The following is a 21,998-nucleotide window of genomic DNA, read 5'->3' as shown; positions in this document are numbered from 1 at the left end:
TTAGAAATCTGACAATGAGTGCACCGATGATTGCCGACTACGATGTTACGAAACGGGGGGAACCTGGCGCCATGTAAAAGCCATCACATCGAAACAACATCGTTAGTTTGCATTTGTGCGCGCGCTTCATCGGCAGATAGCCGTGGATTTTCCTTGGAATTTTCCGTTGTAGAGAAGTGAGTAATTTACTTAATAAAAAAATACTACTGATTAACTGATAGAATATAAAAATCCGCGTAGCGAAAGCGTGAACACGAATGAGTTAAAATTAAAAAAATTCAAATCCTCAATTTGTATTTACAAATAGGATTACGAAGGAGTTAACACGAGGTCTTTGATTCCAATGATTTAGTTGAGGATGCTGAATAGCTAATTGGTATTGTCCACAATTGTCTTCTCACAGACAGAATTTTTAATCGCTTTGCAAAGATACGTTTCAAAATTTTAACGATATCGTTTCTCAAAATTTTGTGCACTTGCGCAATAAGCTATCACATCTCGCTGAATCGTATTTAAACTAAAAAGTTTCGGATTTGTGGAAACTTATCGTGAACGTTTTTCAATAAATTTTCATAAATTCATAAAACGGAGCAGCTTATTATTATTAGATTGTGAACAATCTTAAGGAGAAGAGCAAAGTGTTGCATTCCGGTAAGTGTGTCATTCCCAGGATTGGATACAGATAGGCCGTGTTCCGATATATGCATTGCCAGTAGTGAAAATCAACAATTCACGTTACGTATACTAGAAAAAAATTCTTAAAAATCTATCAGAATTTTGAATTAATTGAAATCCTAATAGATTTGATTAGAAAAGTACAAATCAGACATTATATTATAATTAAATCTATCAAATATTCTAATTGAAATAATTAGAAATTCAAATTAGATAATTAGAATTTTGAATAATATGATCAGAATTTGTTTGTACCTCTAATCAAAACATTTTTTCAGTGTACACTATAGATTTGTATTATTGGCAGCATATATCCGAACACGTTTTTAGATAACTTTTTAAATATATGTATGCATGCACCTGATAAATGTCTGTCATTAGAATCTAGATCTACGCGATACAGCCATTTATGATACGACAGTCTGATAAAAAAAACTAATATTATTAACAAAATTATGTTAGACAATATATTTTAACTCAATATATTGATGTTATATTTTAAATCAACATTACGTCAAACATTCGAAAATAAATCAAGGGTATGATTTGCGAAATCGCGCATCACAGTTGCGAGATCAGGGATTAATTATATTCATTTCGATTTTATTGCCATCAAGTAATCCATTAAACGTGTATGTACGAATTGTAAAATTACTGTGTAATTAATAGAATATGTGCAGGTTATTATATATATATATATATATATATATATATATATATACACACATATACACATATATATATATATATATATATATATACATATATATACATACATATACATATATAAAATTAAAAGCCAGAAATAACAATCTCAGTAATAATTAATATTTCACAAAATGGACTCAGCAATCAAGAAATGATACTTATTGGCATTTCCTATTATATATTCGGAATTGAGAATGATGTAACAAGTTTGTTAAGCCACATAAATTAATCTGATCTCATGAAATGATATCAAATTCTTCAACATTGTTGTAACTTATAAATAATCCAGTCGTAATAAACAATTATGATAAAGCACACAAAAAATTAAATATAAAGAAGCTTACAAATAATATTTCATCTCCTTTCAGAGAGAGAGAGAAAGAGAGAGAGAGAGAGAGAGAGAGAGAGAGAGAGAGAGAGAATCGATCAAATCTCAGTTAACTTTAACGAATGTGTTCATGAATACATTGGACACAATCCGCATATTTAATGTCAGTCAGACAGAATTATTCATATTGTTTTTTTTTTTTAGAAAGTTTATTATTTCTTCAATAGATTTCCTTCAACTTTATTAATTAATATATAAAAACGCTACTGTTTTTTTCACTGTTTGCTTTATGTAATATTGTTCGCTATCAGAGAAGCGTAATCGTAAATTATTATAAACTATTCAATATTGATGATTTCTTACTTTAGATAGATCTGTTACTATTGTTATTTAGGAACTTTTTTTTGTCGTTGTTTTTGGAAGAAATAAATATTTATAATAAATATTTATAATGTACGAGTACTACAAACGGTCTCGCATTACGATATCGTTACATTTATTTTAGTGCCGAGATACTATGTTGTGTCTCCAGATATTTTTTGTAGAAAGTACAGTAACATATAAGTCACTACTTTATTTTAAAGATAAAGTATTTATAATTAAACAATTTAACCAATGTTGGTGTTAATCTTAATCTATCGGTATCAAACGTCAATGATATAAAGGTAACCTTCCTCACCCTCCCTCTAATATTAATCTATTATAATCATTATTTTTAAGAATAATTAATAATTGATTAATTTTATATATATTTTTTCAAATTAATTTTATAAGTGATATTATGTACATTTTTTCGATATCTCGCGGTGCGGTTTCTAACAGCACGTTCTGGTGTGTATGAAAAACATTATGTTTCTATACGTTTAGCGTTCAGCTGTTTGCATATTTCTTTACTGTCATATATTCATCTTGTGTAAATGTAAAACTGAAGGGAATATGCTATTTCTCACTATTTAATGTGTCATACAATTTCTAGTCTAGCAAGAATAGTCTTACGAATAGTCTTTAAGTTTATCGCATGTTGTTTTATTAGTTAACTTTATCATTAATTGTTTTTATTTTATTACTTTATTACTGATTGAGACTTTTTTTATGTTTTTGAGGAATATTCATATCGGGTCAAAATAAAATATGTATTAAATAACATTATTAGAAGTTTTTATTTTGTATGTTATTCATTAAATAACCAATATTATATTATTTTTAATCGTCACCTTTTCATTTTTTTATAATGTAAAGGTTAAAATAAATTGTGAGATATTAATAGATTGAATAATTTATAATTACGTAATTAGTTAATTAATGATTTTTTTTATGATGGCGATTTAATTAATGATTTTTTTAATAATGGTGATTTCTTTTATCTACTTTTTTTTACTTTTATATTTATTAACTTCAATATGAAAATTACTTTTACTATTAATGATCAAGAAACTCAGAAGTAAAACGTATCTAAACTTTCGTTATGATCTGTACTCGTATTCGAACTAATTTACTTCAGTCTTGATGTATCGTCGTGTCAGGATGATATCGTGATTTATAGATTTTATAGTCTTCTATTGAAAAGTAAATAGAGCATTATTTGATAATTGCAATTGTATATCAGTGTAATGTTTACGAAAGTTTCTCTCTATGTACTGATATCATAAATTTATTACTTATGTCATTAAGTTAAACAGAATTAATCAAAATTTAACTTTGTAATAGAAAGTCAATTTAAAAAATAAAAAATGTAACTACTGGTCATCAATTTGTCAATAAATTATTTAATTATCATTTATAAAAGAGATTTGCTTACATATGTATAACGATAATACGGATAATAAGCGTATAAGCTATGACTTATTAAGAAAGAATAGATAAAGAAACTTGTTATTTTATTCGTAACTTCTTAGCATTTTATCTACAAATTATTTAATTATCATTTGCAAAAGATTTGCTTACATATGTATAACGATAATACAGATATACGCGTATACGTTATGATTTATTAAGAAAGAATAGATAAGAAAACTTGTTATTTTATTCATAACTTTTTAGCATTTTAAAGCGATAAAAGATAAGATTTTTGTTAATTTCATGTTAAATATATGTCGTCATATTGTATATCTCTCATATGATTTATTGTTATTGAAGTCGGCTTTAAGGTCTTTTTTAACTGACAGGTACTCTCTGGTCACGTAATGTGTGTAACACATACGTAATCTGGGTGTGGATTAGAATGCGAGATTCACTGCATGAATGCGCACTTCCTCCTAAACCTGCATGTTGCATTGCACTATTGTTAACCATCGAACCCTAGCAATGATATTTGTTTGTTGTTGTGGATTAGAATGCGTGATTTACGCAAATTCTATTGTTTAGAAAATATTTCTATCACTTTAATCATTACTATATCTTTTAGCGAGATAGATTGTATGTTCCTTATCCCTCAGTAAATTACTTTAATAAAGATAGAAGAATTTTAAAATTGAACTATACATATTATTTTAAATATTATTCTATTATAGGATTCAATTTATACACGTACGTTTCATAAATGCAATCTTGTATCTTTTTTGATACATCTCTTTTTTTATATGTTTTTGATATGTATGTTATAAACCGCCAAGATATCGAAAAAATTATATTGTTCAATACAATCAATTTGAATATATGTATTATATATATGTGTTATATATATTGAAAATTGACTAATTTAAAAAAACAATAGAGATAATCTTGATTAGTATGGGAGGGAGCATATCCTTATATCATTGATTTTTTAATAATCGACAATATTACAGTTTCGAATTGCATTTACGTAGCTTTGGGTTTCAATGACACGATCGTTCTCTTCTATATCATTTTATGCTATCGTTGGCATCTGTTTGAGACAAGCAGTAGAAAATTCTCAGTAACGAGGAGTGGCAGGATGAAGAACGATTCGACCGTAAACTATAAATTCTGATTAAACACAGTCGGACATAGAACTTTGTTCGGGGAATATGCTATCAGCGCTATTACATCATTTTATTTTTACTTTATGTTGGTTTATGTTTGTTTTAGGTTAATGTATAATAAAACAATAAAAATAGAATGACATAATAGCGCTGTTAAAACACTTTGTAGTGATGATATCTCCTATTCGAGATATCATCTTCATTTCATCTATGACTCAATTGAATTGAGTCGCCTAGTGAATTGTAGAACGAATTACCGGTCACAATAGTGATAATTTTTTGCAATAATATTTTTTACGTATATTCATAGCAAATATTACAAGAAAGCGCGATAGAATTTTCTATCTGATAACTCATAGTTTTTGCTTTAATGCACTCCGTCACGGAAACATTAATATACATGCATTTAATACCTTTTCTCGCATCAGAATTATTCACACATTAAAAGACTTTGTAATGTAATTGTATTATATTTAATCATGTATTATCATATATCTAAATATATACTATTTTTATGCTTGTACATATTAGAGAAAGAAGATGTTCTTCTCGTATATATTCACGATTTTATTATAAATCTCCCGATAAGAATATAATACTAGATATACATATTGTTGATCTTATAATTTAATGATTTTTTATGTTGAAGTTGATAAAGAAAAATTTAAAGCAAAATTGATTTGAATGTTTTAATCAATTATTGTTTAATTTTAAAGGTGATCTTAGACGGTTAATAATACTATCAGTATTAACAAATACTGATCATGTGTTAATATTAATAGATTGATGTAAAATATAGACGGTGATCTACATTTTGATTCTCAAGCTTGATTCTATCGCTTTTATTAGGATCCAGTCACAGCACAATAGATAATGTATGTGAAACTAAAGTAAACATTGTACATTGTCAATAATACTGATCGTATAAGATTGTAAAAATATTCAAAATATTGATATATGCTGTCAGTATTACTAATTCAAAATTACTGATCAATATTATTAACCGTGTAGAGTCACCTTAATAGTCAATACGCAGTCGACTTGCTTTACAAAAATGTAATTACTTTACATTTTTCATTAAAACATAATTCGAAATTGCGAAATAATAGTATGTTTACACGATTACTCTTTCTTCATTCACTTTTGTCAAAGCAATTAATCAAATTATTTTTATCCTGCATTACATTGATCAATCATCGTTATTTATAATTATTGACTTTAATTGACTGCGCATTTAATTTGTACATCATCAACATTGATGTACAACATCAATTAATTTGTAATTTAATTGATGTAAAACTTCAGTCTTAAAAAATAGAATTTTTTAAATATTATTATATCTGAATTGTTCTGAAACTATTAAAACAGTTTAAGATATGATGAAACGAAAAATATTTTCATTTTGTTTTCTACAATTTTAAAATAATCTGTGAATACAATTTAACAAAAAATTATCTATTTTCATATACATATTATATATTTATTATTATAATGCAGGAATTCAGAAACATTTCAACAAAGATTTTGTAATATTAAATAGCAAATTTTTAAAGAAGATAATAATTAATGCGGTATATTTATCACATTTATTTCACCGATAATTCTAATTTGCCACTAATTTCTTAATCATTCTTAAATTTGAGAGATATTGATTAGAGTTTAGCTTGTAGCTCTACGTAATTACACTTAATTAATTCTTGTTACTTCAGTAATTTCTACTCTCGCGCATTAAATTAACTCCTACCGTGCGGAATCAATTATGAAAATTGTGCAACCTTTTTAATTTGTTAAAAGAGACCAGAGCTGGTTGTCGACGTATTAATTATCAAAATGCTTATAACTCAATCTGTATATGATAGAAAAATCTCTTTTTTTACTGCAGCTGATGCTGATTGCTATATAATATTATTTGTTGTATAAAAAGATTTGCACCAAAACATTGTATATATTATTTATGATTTTAAAAAAAATGAAGTTGGTGAGTAAATTTTTTTTATCATTGACAATGATCAAAAATATATATTTATATATTTTTTTTATCATCTGACAAGTCATTGGCATTATTTATCACTATATTCCTATATTCATAGAAAATGACATGTCTTAGAAAATTTTTGTTATGACTAATTAATTATTATCCTGACAAAGTTTGTGCATACAATCTCTTTTACTAAAATTGGCTATGTAGTAGATTAAATAAAATAAGACGGAGTTAGGTGACAATCAATTTGAATACCTATAGATCAACATTTTTAGAGAATATATTTACAAATATATTATATTTCAAATATATTATATAGATGTTTTTTTCATTTTTTATATAAAAACTACAGTACAAAAAAAAATTATGAATTTTATGATTAACATTATTTTTAGTATTACAATTAAGTAACTTATTTGTACGATGATGAATTCAAGAATAATATATTTTTATACTTAAAGGATGTAAGTATATTATAATGTATACGATATTTAAAAATGAAGCCACTTTTTTTTCTAAAAATTACTAATCAAAAACTGTGACAATCGATCCCGGTTTCTCTTACAAATATAAATAAATTTTGATATTATTTCAATGATATATTACTCCGATCAAAATTGTGCAATAAATCGATTAAAGTTACGGTTACTAAGATAACGCAATTACGAGAACAGATTATCGAAGATAAATTTGTCGACACACCCTGTGCATATCGTATGTTGGTCGTTCCTTTTATCGGATTTCTAAACAAAATTATTGGACTTAGCATGAATCTACATTATTACAATTTTATAGACGAGAACGGGAAAGAACTCTCATTCATTATCGCAGTATTTATAGGTCATTAAATTATAAAAAAATACATACTTTGCCTCGTACATGTCAAGTAATAGGAAATCGAGAAATAAGACTTTCTTGGTGCAATTCTTATTACTTGAAAGAAATTACGAGTAATTATTAAATTATTAGGTGTTGGAATTAATTCGTAGCGTTTTACAAGTGATGGGAAGTACTTTCATTAATGTATTTTTTAATGCTCATGTGAAATAAATAACATTCTTTCATTAAAAAACGCTACGAATTAATTCCAACACCTAATACAATAAAAAATGTTTATGTAATCTAGAGTAATAATAGTGCGATTATTATTCCTCTACAATACACGGAAAATTTTTTCCGAGAAGTTAAAATCGAATCGTAATCATGTGATCGCTGCTTATCTTTAGCGGCAATAAAGTGAGTCATGTTGATTATAATGTTTTCAATTTGAGTAATGATTCATTGTACAATCAATTCATTCACGAGATACAGAGATCGATACTTACGCAATCAATCTGTATCACTATTAACCTTTTCGTTATTATTTAGTAATATATTTGTAAACAAATTGAGCAGATTATATCTAAAAAATGATCACGGTTTTAAAGAGTGTGCAAGAATTAGTTATCGAATATTTTGCAAACAATAATATGAGCAATATATATACGCTTAATTATCATTTTTATTTGATTGATACGTTCGATGGCTTGCAAAAAAGCATAATATTACGAAATTCGTGGATCTTATCGAAAATAGACAAATGATTATTGATTAAATTGTGCATAAGGCGTGGCAAATCAGTGATAGTGCTCGCAAGTTTAAAAACAGAATAATCTTTTTGTAATCTTTTAAATTATAAATTTCTACAATGTGTGCGTCTTAATAAAAAGTTGTAAAAATTGTTTTTTATAATTTGCAAATATTTAATCAAGATAATTTACTGCTATCTGTTAAGAATGGATACAATTCTAGAAAATGATTGTGATGATAGAACGTGAACAACTTCTATCACATTGATGAAAGAACTTCAAATCAATCTTCTATACTTAGGATCCATGGCGCCACTGACGGCGCATCTCTCTCATTTTCAACGATATAACGGGTGTGCAGCACAAATGCGTATTTTTTCGATTACTAGCATTACGTTATTTTCCTTATAACATAGATTACGATATTTTTAATTTATTAAAGAAATAGTAAATAATGATATATACATAATTTAATTTTTAATGACGATAAAATTGTAATCAAATAATGCATAAATACTTTCAATGTTTTTTTGATTATTAAAATATATAAATAATTTTTTTCAAATAATTAAAATTGAAAAAAAAAATTATTAAATTATTAAATTATTTTATATAGAACTTGCATTCGAATAAATTTGTGATACGAGGTATTATAAGAAGTACTTCACAGATAATTAAATAACCTAATTACAACAAAGAGAGGTCATCACTAGAAAATGAAGTGCGCGTTGTGACAAAAAATACGTCAGATGAATGTGTGTACGTACATTTATTATTGTCAAAGATTAAAAGTGTGATATTTGAAACCGGCGTATGCGAATGAGAATATATTGGTCGTATGTAGTGCTTTTTGTTTGCACAATTATGTCAAGGAACAAATATCTAATAAGTAATAATTCTTTCCTGAATTTGACAGATCAATTTTGTAATCAAATAACAAGTTTTGTTTAACATTACGCTAAATTAATCGCGTTTTGGATTTATAAAGGTACAATAAATAATTGTAACGTCAATTGTATGTAACAAAAATATAATCTCAACTTGATCAGTTTGAAATAAAAATGTTTGAAATATATATCTACTTACGCCATTAAAGAATTTTTAAAAAATTATATTTTCTATATAGAAATCTAACATGTCATAGTAATATATTAGGAAAATTTTGTAATCACAAATATACGCACGTAATATTTTTTTTTTTAAGTATTTATAGCTCTTTTTATTTAGCATTTATATTTTTACGATGTATACATATTATACATTTCATATGCAACCTTGAGCGTTAATATCGCACGATCGTAAGAGATTAAGATCGTAAGAGACTTTTATTATAGTAAATACTTGTCGTTAAAATTTTCATAAGTATGCAAGATTTTTCTTCAGATCTTTGTTATTTCGAAACAATAAAAAAATCTACTGTGGATCTCAGCAATGATCCAGTTTTGCAGACTATAATCGAAAAGAAAAACAACCGTTTAAATTTAAGAAATCACAAATAAAATGGAGTAAAAGCAAATTTTATTCTATCATTATTAGACTTTAAACAACTTGAAATAAAACCTACCATTTCCGTTAGGACAATTATATTTTATAATGTATTATATCATCAGAAGAAAATAGGGAGTGTTAGGTTCTATACATTTTATTTCAATCGTCACTTACTCGAACGCCGCATGAATGTATAATAAATAACCTATGTTTTTTTATTCTCAAATTTTTGCAAAATTGCATTGAATACACATCTGATATTCTCATGATCGCTAGATGCAAAACTATGCAAAATTATTGAAAATATTATATCGCTTTTTATTGTCAATGATACCCACAAGTTTCACACACTATCATCTAATGTCGATTTACATTGGCTTGCATTGTTTTTTTATTTCGATTTAATATTGTTTTTTATTTTTGATAATTAAACGCAAGTACCGTGAAAAAATTTTGTAAACAGAAATACAAGATGTATTCTCGTATGTTTAGGTTTGATAGCTTATTTTTCTAAAACTGATTTCTACATTTATATAAAATAAATTATCTAGTATTAGTTTATACATATCAAAAGGAGGATATAATATTTTTGGATTTATGAATTTAATTTATCTCCCGATGTGATTGTGCGTTGAAACGTTCGGACTGGAGGAATTATATTGGGTGATCTAAAAAGTATCCGCGGTTTTTTGTCACTAGATGTTGATAGTCATATATCTAGTGACAAAGTACCGCGGATACTTTTTAGATGACCCAATATATACGCGAATGAATTATATATACAGAATGTTTCGTGATTATGAGCAGATTGATCTCAGATTGATTGTGTGTCTGAACGTTTCAGCGCACAGTCACATCGGAAATAAATTAAATTCATAAATCCAAGAATATTATATTATTCGAATCGATCTAACTTTGACTGATCCTTGATGCACTCTACCATATTTATGTTGTATTTATATTTACAATATTTGCTTAATCTTTTGTTGTTCTTTCTTTGAAGGACAAGCTTAGTTAAAGTCATATCATATGATGGTCATAACATCGAAATATCCTTACATATGTGATTGAGAATCGGCGACGCTATGAGATACAATGAGCGTTCTCCAATAATCAGGATTACTGATTGATCGAATTTCGAGTCATCGAAGGAAGGAAGAAGTTACTGAAGGAGGAGACGAGAAATTTGCAAAAAGAAAGAAATTTTCTCTTTGAAAAGTATAATTTCAGATCGCATTTATATATCGATTGAAGAATAGTTTTTAGAATTTTTTACTGATTATCATGCAAAAATTATTCTAATTATTTAGCTTTAAATTATCACTTATTTATTAAAGTAACTAGAAGAATATGCATTCAGGGCTGCAACATATTATATATTCAATATTATATCTAATTTTAGATAATAAAATTGCATACGTTTATACATATATAATAATATAAGAAAATAATCTAACGTTATAATGTAAAAAAATACATATACATATGCACAAAGTTATTACGTAATACACACGTATACCCATCAACTCAAAGGTTGTAACACTTTTCTTTTAATGTTTTTCAGAATACAATTTGCTCATCGAGCAGATTGGTTCTTACCTATGGATTCATAAGTAAGAATCAATCGCTCAGTGAACAGACGGCATTCTGAAATCCATAAAAAAAAAGTGTTGAAATCTTTTTGTGACCAATTGTATATTGTTTCGTTATGAGAAACTAGGGTTACGTTCAGGAAACACACCGAGTGACTTCAGATATTAATTCATCCTTGTTTAATTTTTTAAATAACAAGGAATAATATTTGGAGGCACTCGGTGTGTACGAACGCAGTTTAATTGTTTTTAAGTTGGAGCTTGTCGATCGATCAGTCAGTTCTCTTGTTATCTTCGAAGTTTGACATTGGCGTTCAAAGTACGAATTATCAATATATATTTTCAAACCGGAAAATGTTGTGCGTATTATTTGTTCCTGGTATGTCTTGATAATATTAGAAAAAGTCTGTTATCTTGTGAGTTTCGATAAATTATTAGACATAGTCTTTCTTAATAATAAAATTGCAATATATTATTATTATACGTAATATAACTATGATAAATCATAATTATATTATTTTAAATAAGTTATAGTAATATTTTTTATTTATAATGACTAATGCAATAGTAAACTTTGTTCAATATAAAAAATGTACCTTTTTATATTTTTTTTCTTAATGCAGTTATGAGTATAATACGAATATTGTTAATTACGTATATTTGTTATATGTTATATTTGTAATGCACACACAATTAGAGATTATAATTATTTATATAGTAAAGGGACGATTTTCGTGCACGGAAGGATACTTCTAATAAAATGCTCACTGCAGTTAATTTAAATTAAAGGTACATAGAAAAATATTATATAAACATAACTTTTAAAGATTTTATCAGAAATAACGTATAAAAAGTAGGACAAAAGTAATTTATCAAAAATTATGCATAATTTAAAAATTATGTTTGGTTTATAAAGTATATAAAAGTTCTAACCTCTTAAAACTTTACTATGTTTCGTGCATTGATGACAAGTGTTTTATTGCACTGTTATCATATCTTGCAAATTAGCATGCTAAGAATTCTCATTCGCCGAATTCTCATTTATTTTTTTTCACGATTACTTTGTTATATAATAGCAATTTATATTACAAAATATAATTAAATACTTTTCAATATCAGAATAATTTTAAATAGTTAGTTGAGAAATACTTGTCTTTGTATCTATTTTTGATATTTTCGATTAATAAAATGTAATTTATGTTGCTAATATATTAATCGTAAAAAATTTTTTGCAAGTATTAACATCTTATAATGCTCGGCATACATTAGGTCGAGAATATTTTTGCAGATTGCACCTGTCGTTGTTAAATCAATGTGGAAAATGTTTCCGCGGTTATGCTAGACTGAGATTTACGTAACATGTTAACGAGGTGTAACCTTGCCGTAATTCACATAAATTCATGCACTTTTAAAGATATATATATATATCGATTTTCTCCCAATTGATTATCAGAATGATACTGGAGTATACACAGATGTTCTGTGATCTTAAGATAATTCAGTTTCAACATTGGTAATTAAAAATTAATGATTATGGAATGCCAATGTACACTAGCATGCAGTGTGATTTATTTAATGAAATTAACAATTTTACACTTGAAAGTAAATGACGAAGGATAAAATAATTCTAGAATAAATGATCTTTTTTAATAACACATTTTAAAGAATACCTAAAAACAGATAATCTTATCGCGACGCAAACTGAGTGGGGTTATCAGCGATCAATATGTAATATCTTAGAACATTCTCACCTCACTTTTATTCCATAGAATATTCGTATTTGAATAACGTTAAAAGAATTGTTAAAAGAAAGTAGTAAAGAAAATAGTCCTAAAAATTCTGAGATTGATCTTTGATAAATTTGAAAGTGCTTTATATGGAATGTTATTTAAAAAAATATATTAAGTGACACGTAATCTTGTCCATGTTCTAGATCTGAAGAAAACTGTTCTGCAGCATGAAATAATCTAAAATTTCGGTTTGTTTAGGTTTGCATGTACCGTGTACAACAATATCACGATCAATAAATCGAATCCACGAGTACTGGTGAATCTTGCAAAAATTACTTGCAATGCAAAATAGCAACTGAATCGATTCGCGTGCCGAAGTATCAACGGTGATCTCTGGATGTTTCTAGATTGCAAGGCAAATAGAATATGTCCTTGAGAATGTCGTCGTATGAGGAAAAGGTAACAGCAACAATATGTCCCAAGGCAGAGACAGATTGTAACATAACGCTAAAGAGGAATCGGTTGGCGAATGATGAGTCGGCAAAGAATCATACAGCAACGACTCAGAACAATAAGTCGACTGAGATTAAATATGTACCGAGGATAAAGTGGCTCGATTTTAGCGCGCAACTCTTCATACACGGCGGATGTCTTTACGGGCTATATTTGGTGCTCACACAGGCGAAATTACTTACTTCGCTATGGGGTAAGGCAAATATTTTTTTAGTCCATATACATTTATTCTATTGTCAATTGTTTCAATTTTTTATTTTAACATTCTAAAAAATTTTTATTTAAAAAAAGATTTATAAATCTTTATATATGTCGCTGTGTATTTTTAACTTTGATATAAATCGATATGTCTTTTTACAAATTTTTAATATTTGTAATAACAGTATACATTTAAATTAATCATTTTTGTACTTTGAGATACCGAATATAGTCTCGTTACCGCTTATCAGATAGATGGAAATAAATTTACATAATCTGAGTATACAGCGAATGCTTATTTGATTTTGTAATTTAATTAAAGCATTTGAATTTATACGTTAACTAATATTGTTTTTTGTGATAATACAAAATAAATAACAACTAATACTATTATTATTTATTATATTTCATCTTTAATTCTACAGTGTGATTAATCTTTATTTCACTTTGTAACAGAAGCATAATTTAAACTTAACATGAGCACACACACACACACACACACACACACACACACACACACACACACCAAAATTAACTTTTACTTTTTGTAATTCTATTTTTAAAATTTAACTACAATAATTTTAGCGCATAATTGCATGGATCGACATTACAATTGCCTTGTGTCCTTTATTACTATAAAACAATCCTTGAAACATGAGTACGTTGAAAGTATTTAATTTACGATAGCGCAAAAATGTAGGTCGCACGGTAATTTCACGTCATCTGCGAGTTAATCACAATAATATCAGAATTGTAATTTTAATGCTGTAACAATTGTTTGATTGTACCGAGCATTGGTCATCAATTTATCTTCTATCTGCGAATCTGTCGTTTTTTAAAAATATTTTACATCACGTGTAATATGGATAGATGAGAGCACGCAATCAATTCGAATGAAATTATGTCGCCATCGTAATTTATAAATGTCTTAGGTGTTATCAAATTTTTCTCACACTTTAAATTGTGAAATAGTGTGTCAATAGTTAAACCAAGAAATAATTATAACAATTACCTTTTATATTATAAATAATGCAAACTTTATAATGAAGTTTTTTAGCCTCTAGCATATTTTCTTTGAATTCTTACATTTATATAATTTCTTATCACCATGTTATTTTCTTATAAATTGACATCGCTTATTGTAGAAGTTGATTCAATAACAGCTTTCACAACTGTACAAGCAAGATCTGATATCACCAGTAATATCATGCGAGTGTCGAAATGTTTACAATAAATTTATGTCATAGCAAAGTATAATTTACTTATAGTAGGAGTTGAATTACACAACATTGACCGTGGAAAATAAATGGCAAGATAAAAAAACATGCACTACTATGACTTTGAAAACACCAAGAAAGGCCTGATAATTAGACGGGTTACACAAATGTACATGTTTGTATTCGATTGATGTTTAAAGCCAACACTTATATCGAATTTACTAGCGTTGAATCTCATAAAACGGAAGAATATGCCGCGATAACGATATTACATATTTCTGCAATGTGTATTCGTGATTACATTGCTCCGCGATATGGCGAATATAACATCTTACATCTAAGGAACACGATAAAAGAAAAAAACAGCTGTTATAACATAATTAATTTATTCATAAAAATTTATATACATAATTTATAATTTATTTTATTTTTTTTAAACTTTGAAAATTATTTATTTTTGTAGATCAAAATTAAATTATTAAAAAACCAAGAAGATATAGATACATAAGTATTTGAAGTAAAAATAGACTTAAATAAACAAAAAGTAAACATAAAAAATTAGAAACATAGAAAATAAAATTAATAATTATTTCATAAACTTATCACTTACAAAGAATTTTTTTTCATAAAAATAAGTGATATCGTAAAATCTAATGTAGCAAATACATAATAAAATTTTAATGTTGCTATTTCTCTTTAATCAAATATATATTATTAATATTTTTGAGAATGTTTTAGTGAATAAATTTTCTATAATTATAGTATTTGTGACGATTTATACATCTGGCTTTGGTATTACGGCTGGCGTTCACAGATTATGGTCGCATAAGGCATACAAAGCTAAATGGCCCTTGCGTCTATTTCTAGTCTTCCTCTTCACGATAACAGGACAGGTGTGTTAAATCCTTACGTAATAATAATATATAATCTTTGTACAATAAACATAAGAATTCCCTTTTACTAATATTGTAATTGCGTCATTATCATTGTCACACAAAACATATTATTTATATTAAAGATTATATTTATATATACACAGAGATAATAACTATTACCCGTAAAATTTCTTTGAATCCAGAGGAAAATGTGTGTAATCAATGTTACACAATCGCGATAGGGGACACTATCATATGGCAATAATATTTTTTGTTTAAGTTAGTAGAAATGCTTCGGAGATATCAAAATTATCTTCATTTCTTAAACTGGATTTGTAATATGTTTTTTTTTATAATATTGAGATAGAGGAGATAAATTTAAATTTCGAAACAAATTTAAAACTCATAACACAAGATTATTGAGCAAAATTAAAAATAAGAAATATTAAAAAATTAAACGTTTTTTTATATTAAATAAAACTTACTTTTGGTTCATGTTTTATGTGACATTTTATTTTTTTATTTTAATCTTGTTTAATAATCCTGAGTCATGAGTTCTGGACTAGTTTTGATCTCTTTTATATTATAAACAAAAATATACCAAACTTATTAAAAAAATAAAATTGACCTTCGTATCTCCAAAGCGCCTTCAACAAAAATTATTATCGTGATAGCCTCCTTCATACCATGCAATTTTGATTACAAAATTTTTCTTTAGATTTCTTTCAGAACACTTCCTTCGAAAGTGATAACCTTACAGATTCACTAATATTTAAAGTGATAAAATTATTACCATATTTTATGTGTATGTATATAAAGGATGTTTCTAAATAATTACAAAATATACATTGGGTTGGAAACAAAAAAGGTTGGAACAAAAGTTTGTAGCGCTGCTTTAAAATTCAATCAGTTGTAACTTCGTCAAAAATAAACAAAATTTAAATTTAAAAAAATTTTTCAAAGTTTAATATCTGTATTTTTGAAAGATTACTATATATTTTCAGTTTTTATTTTCAGTAAGTTTGGCAATTTTTTACATACAGAAAAACTATAAACTGGATAAAATGGAAATTTTCTTTTTATTTTGTGGACTAAATAAAAAAGCTTGCGAAAATTTACGACTTTCTAACGTAAAAGTTTAAAGCTTTTTCTACAAAATTTTGAAAATGTTCCTAAAATTTTTTATTACTAAATTATCGCGGATTAAATAAAGGAAGCATTTTGATTTTGATTGTTCATAACTCATCATCTTAAAAATCATCATCCACAATTTTGAAAAACAGATTCTTAAACCTGAAATCTTGCTCTATCGAATGATATAATTATTAATTTTTTTTAAACATATAGACACATGATACAAGTGAGTAACGCTACAAAGTTTTATTCCAATAAAAAAAATGTGTATGTATAATATACATATAAAACACTCATACACATACAGAGTATTTTGAAATCGCGAATTAAAATACTATAATAAGAAAGTCCTGAAAAAAATAAGTTATAAAAACAGTTGTTATTTGTCATTCCGAGCAGTATAGTTTTCGAGATATAAGAGTCAAAAGCTGATCAATTATAGATTACAGTTAAACTATCATCTATTTGTGAGTCAGTATAAATATAATTAAAATTTTAAATTTTATCTTAGGTTTACCCTATTTTTAATTAAAAGTAATTTCTGGAAACCTCCCGAAATGTTATCATTAAATAATTCAGATATGCTTTAATAATGAATTTTAATTGCAATAAAGTTTAATGTTAAAATTGCAGTACGTATTGTATAATATAACAAAATGCGTGAAAAATAGTCTTCTTTGTAATTTTAATTGCAAATTCTTGAAAATTGTAACGTAATGGAATAATTTGAAACGGAAAATAAAACGGATTCGTATATTTAGTATCGAAAAAACTATAAAACATACGATTAGTTTTGTTTTAGTGTTAAAAAAAAGTTATTTTTTGTTAAATAGTGTAATCTATAATTGACCTATTTTTAACATTTATCTTAAAAACTATTACTTAGAATGACAAATGGCAAATACTTCTATATATAACTTATTTTTTCGAAAACTTTGTTGTAGAAGAGACAAAAATTTTTTAAAATATTTTCTATGAATGCAGGGATATCGAAATTAATAATGCCAAAGTCTTGTCAGACAACAAAATAAGTGATAAAATAATTTATTCATCAACTTCATTTTCATAAAAGTCGTTCTAAACAATATACACTGTTAAATATAGTGTCAAATTTAACTTAATGTGAGACGTTATTGCTCCTACTAAATATATCATTATTTTTTACTAAAACACTAATTAAATTTGACACTATCGTATCAATTTGACACTGTATGGTATCAAATATAACTATCGTTTTAGTATAAAATAACGATACGATTGAATAGAAGCAGTGACTCATATTAAATTAAATTTAACACTAGATTAAATTAGATTTAACAGTATATACAATGCTTTTGATATAAACCATTTTACACAACAAATTAATATTATATTAGCAATTTATAGTAAAACAAGAAACTTTTCTGTCACATTTAAGTTATAAGCTTTTTACAATCAACTCTGAACGACAATCGGTTTTCTCAATAGTATTTTAATTAGCGAATTTCAAGGACATCTCTCTACATATACACACACACACACACACACACACACACACACACACACACACACACACACACACACACACACATATATATATATATGTGTGTACTTAAAAATAAATTAATGAATTCTATCAAGATTTTAACAATATTCTTTTTGTGCAGAAAGATGTGTACACATGGGCGTTGGACCATAGGGTACATCATAAATATAGTGAAACCGATGCAGATCCGCATGATGTGAGAAGAGGTTTCTTTTTCGCTCATGTAGGGTGGCTTTTCACGACACCCCATCCAGATGTCGTCGCCAAACGCAAAGCGGCCGATGTGAGCGATCTAGAAGCGGATCCTATAGTTATGTGGCAAAAAAGGCAAAAGACTAGTATTCGTTACATTATTCGTTTTTTCTTACAAGAAATATTACCTAATATGTATGACACGTCGATTTTAGTGAAACTTTTATTACTGAAAGTACTTGCAAAATGATGAGCCACGATATCCATTTCATCGACAATCATCAATATTTAGGAAAAATTGAAATATTTAGAGAAAACTAAAAATTATAAAAAAAAACATGAGAAAAATACACTATCAAATACCACTTTACATATGTGAATAGTTTCTGATATATTTTTGCACTGAATCTGTTATCCAAATTTAGTTATCATATTACGACTTTGGAAAAAAAATGGTATTGAAGAGGTCAAAAACACAAAGATTTTGGAGATTTTTTTTAGACATTGTAACACCAGCAATATAAATTTTCTTAATTAAAGTATTAATTTTTAGCTTTAAACTGCGTCTTATTTTATGTCGATATAATTCTTCGTTTTCGAGATATAGTCATTTAAAAACAATTCTTTTTTAATCATATTAAATAAAGAAATAATAGGAAATTGGCAAGGTACAATATGGCAGGAAAATTATAATCTTAAAATAAAAAAAATTATTATTTTCCTACCATATTATATTTTAAAATGCATTTTAAACCTAAAACTGATACTTGAGCAAGGTATTAATAAAATTTAGAAAAAAATTTGCTATTAGTGCTACAACATAAAACCTTCCAAATCTTTTTTTTCCATTTTGACACCATTCTTTTCAAAATTGTAATGTGATAGCCAAATTTGAACAGTAAATTCGTATTTAGCAGGCAAAAATAAATTAAAAATAATTATTCACAAAAAGTTTTAAAATAATGTTGAACAGTGTAATTTTTCCATATTTTTTCGATTTTTAGTTCTCTATGAAAATTTTAATTTTTTATATATAAATATTGACGATTGAAATGGATATTTTTATTTATCAAATTTATTTTTCAAGTGTTTTCAGTAATAAAGATTTTATCAAAATTGTCATGTACATACTAAAAATGTTTCCTGTTGGCATTATAAAAAGAAGTATACTGACATATAAGTAAAATAGAATATATATCGAAGACATCCTTATTGTTATTTTATATATGTTCAGAAATTTATGTGTCATTTTTTTGTGACATAATTAATTTTATATCATCTTATCCATATAGGTTATATATACCTCTATTTGCACTTCTAACTATCGCACTACCAGTGGGAATTCCTTGTTACTTCTGGTCGGAATCGCTATGGATATCGTTTTGGGTGAACTTTAATTTTCGCTTCTGCATCAATTTAAACATAGCCTTCTCTGTCAATAGCGTGGCACATATGTGGGGGCAGAAACCTTACGATAAGTACGTATTAAATCACGAATGTATCGAAGATTGTCATTGATGGGACAATCGAAAATAAGCAACTATTTAAATCGATGAATTTTTTACATGACATTCTATCTAGTCTAAATATCAGTCTTTGAAACAGAATGTGATTATTTGCTTATAGAAACATTTCTCCAGTGGAGAACATTGCGGTATCAATCGCGGCGCTTGGTGAGGGATATCACAATTATCATCATGTGTTCCCATGGGACTATAAGACCGGTGAATTAGGCGACTACCCATTCAATCTTACTACCGCCTTCATTGATGCATTTGCACGAATCGGATGGGCCTACGATCGGAAGTATGTCTCACCAAATATGATCCATCGTAGAGCACACCGATGTGGCGATGGAAGTCATGTCTGGGGTTATGGTGATGTCGACATCTCGAAAGAAGATCTAGAGGAATTAGATGTCATGGACAATCACGAGCTGTGAGACTGAAAAATTTGAAAAAATATTTTGAGAAGAAGCATTTCCTAATATATCATATGTGGGCCATATGTAAAGTCTTTTGGACCATATCGCAAAGATTTGAGCTAAAATAATATAGGGATTTGAGATTCTCTCTGTATAATTTCAGATTGTCGTATACAGTATATATCATTGGGAAATGTTTAATGTAATAATTATTGAATTAAAGAGATATTTTAATTGCAAGATAGTCGATAAAGTACAGTTGGCGATTATAGTCAACAATTAATAAATAAACTATTTTATTTATGACATGAATTCGTCATAAAATTTATTGTAGAATTAATATATATACATTGATCGTTTATTTATTTTTATATTTATAGGCTTTGTCAATATCTCAGATAGCATGCGACATTATATGAACGTTCTAAGAATATATTGTACTTAAAAAATATTCTAATGCCAAAGGTTCTAATGCCCAATGTGTGTTAGAAATTTGATGCCGTATGGGATTGTTTGTTGCAGTAAGATAATAGTAAATATTGTATTTACCATCACAGTGTAAAATGACAAAGAAACAATATACAACTTCGCATAATCGAGAATCCATTGTTTAGGGAAATCACTAAATAAGGGAAATAAGTAAAGTACACTATTTAATATAATACGTATTATTTTTCGTATAATTTGTATGTAATTGTTATTTATAGGTATTATAATATATAATCATTTAACTGCATTATAAAAATTTCTAGTTTATTTAACGTAAATGACGTAAAGTACAATAATCTACAATAATCATAATAATATACAATAATCTAAATGAAAAGTTTATTAAATTAATATGATCTATGATAAATTATGTATATTCTAATGTATTTCTTTAATTTCTTTAAATTTTTTACTAGAAAATTGTATTTAAAATTTGTTGTTTTTTTTTGATAATTTATGCGATTAAAGGAATCAAAGATAAAAATAAAATAACCACACGTTATTGAGATAATTTTATCAACAAATCTTTTTTGTATTTTGTGAGTTTCGTTTCATGCAGAAACAAAAATTTCAATTAATATTTCGTGAAACACATATCAGGACACAGTATATGTTGATATTCATTTATATAATTTTAATACAATTTATTTTTAAAATCAAATTATTTTATGCTTTAATAATATATCTTTTCTTATACTTTTTCATATACTATTAAGTAACTATAGTTACGTTTAGTTTCAAGTTTTAAATATATATATATATATATATATATATATATATATATATATATACATATATATATATATAATGTTACCATTTACAATCTATTTAAGTTAATTGGTCTAAATAACATTTCGAAATACCAAAATGTATATATATATATTTTGGTGTGTATATATTTTGGTGTATGTATATATAT

At 26.5% G+C, this 21,998-nt stretch overlaps 1 protein-coding gene across 1 annotated transcript; it reads left to right on the top strand.

Moving 5' to 3' along the window:
- The first annotated feature begins 48 nt into the window (after nucleotides 1-48).
- Nucleotides 49-21,335, top strand: LOC105146129 (acyl-CoA Delta12-desaturase). Its single transcript, XM_011056196.2, has 6 exons — nucleotides 49-176; nucleotides 13,271-13,718; nucleotides 15,703-15,833; nucleotides 18,596-18,801; nucleotides 19,959-20,144; nucleotides 20,293-21,335. Exons 2-6 carry the CDS (start codon nucleotides 13,439-13,441, stop codon nucleotides 20,606-20,608), a joined length of 1,119 nt encoding a protein of 372 aa, XP_011054498.1. The 5' UTR covers nucleotides 49-176; nucleotides 13,271-13,438; the 3' UTR covers nucleotides 20,609-21,335.
- The last annotated feature ends 663 nt before the right edge of the window (nucleotides 21,336-21,998 follow it).

The sequence above is a fragment of the Acromyrmex echinatior genome, chromosome 14 (genome assembly GCF_024713525.1).
Source record: "Acromyrmex echinatior isolate Ae372 chromosome 14, ASM2471352v2, whole genome shotgun sequence".
In the NCBI taxonomy this organism is placed as follows: Eukaryota; Metazoa; Arthropoda; class Insecta; order Hymenoptera; family Formicidae; genus Acromyrmex; species Acromyrmex echinatior.
The sequence above is the reverse complement of the archived record's forward strand: the minus strand, read 5'-3'. Positions and strand labels throughout refer to the sequence as shown.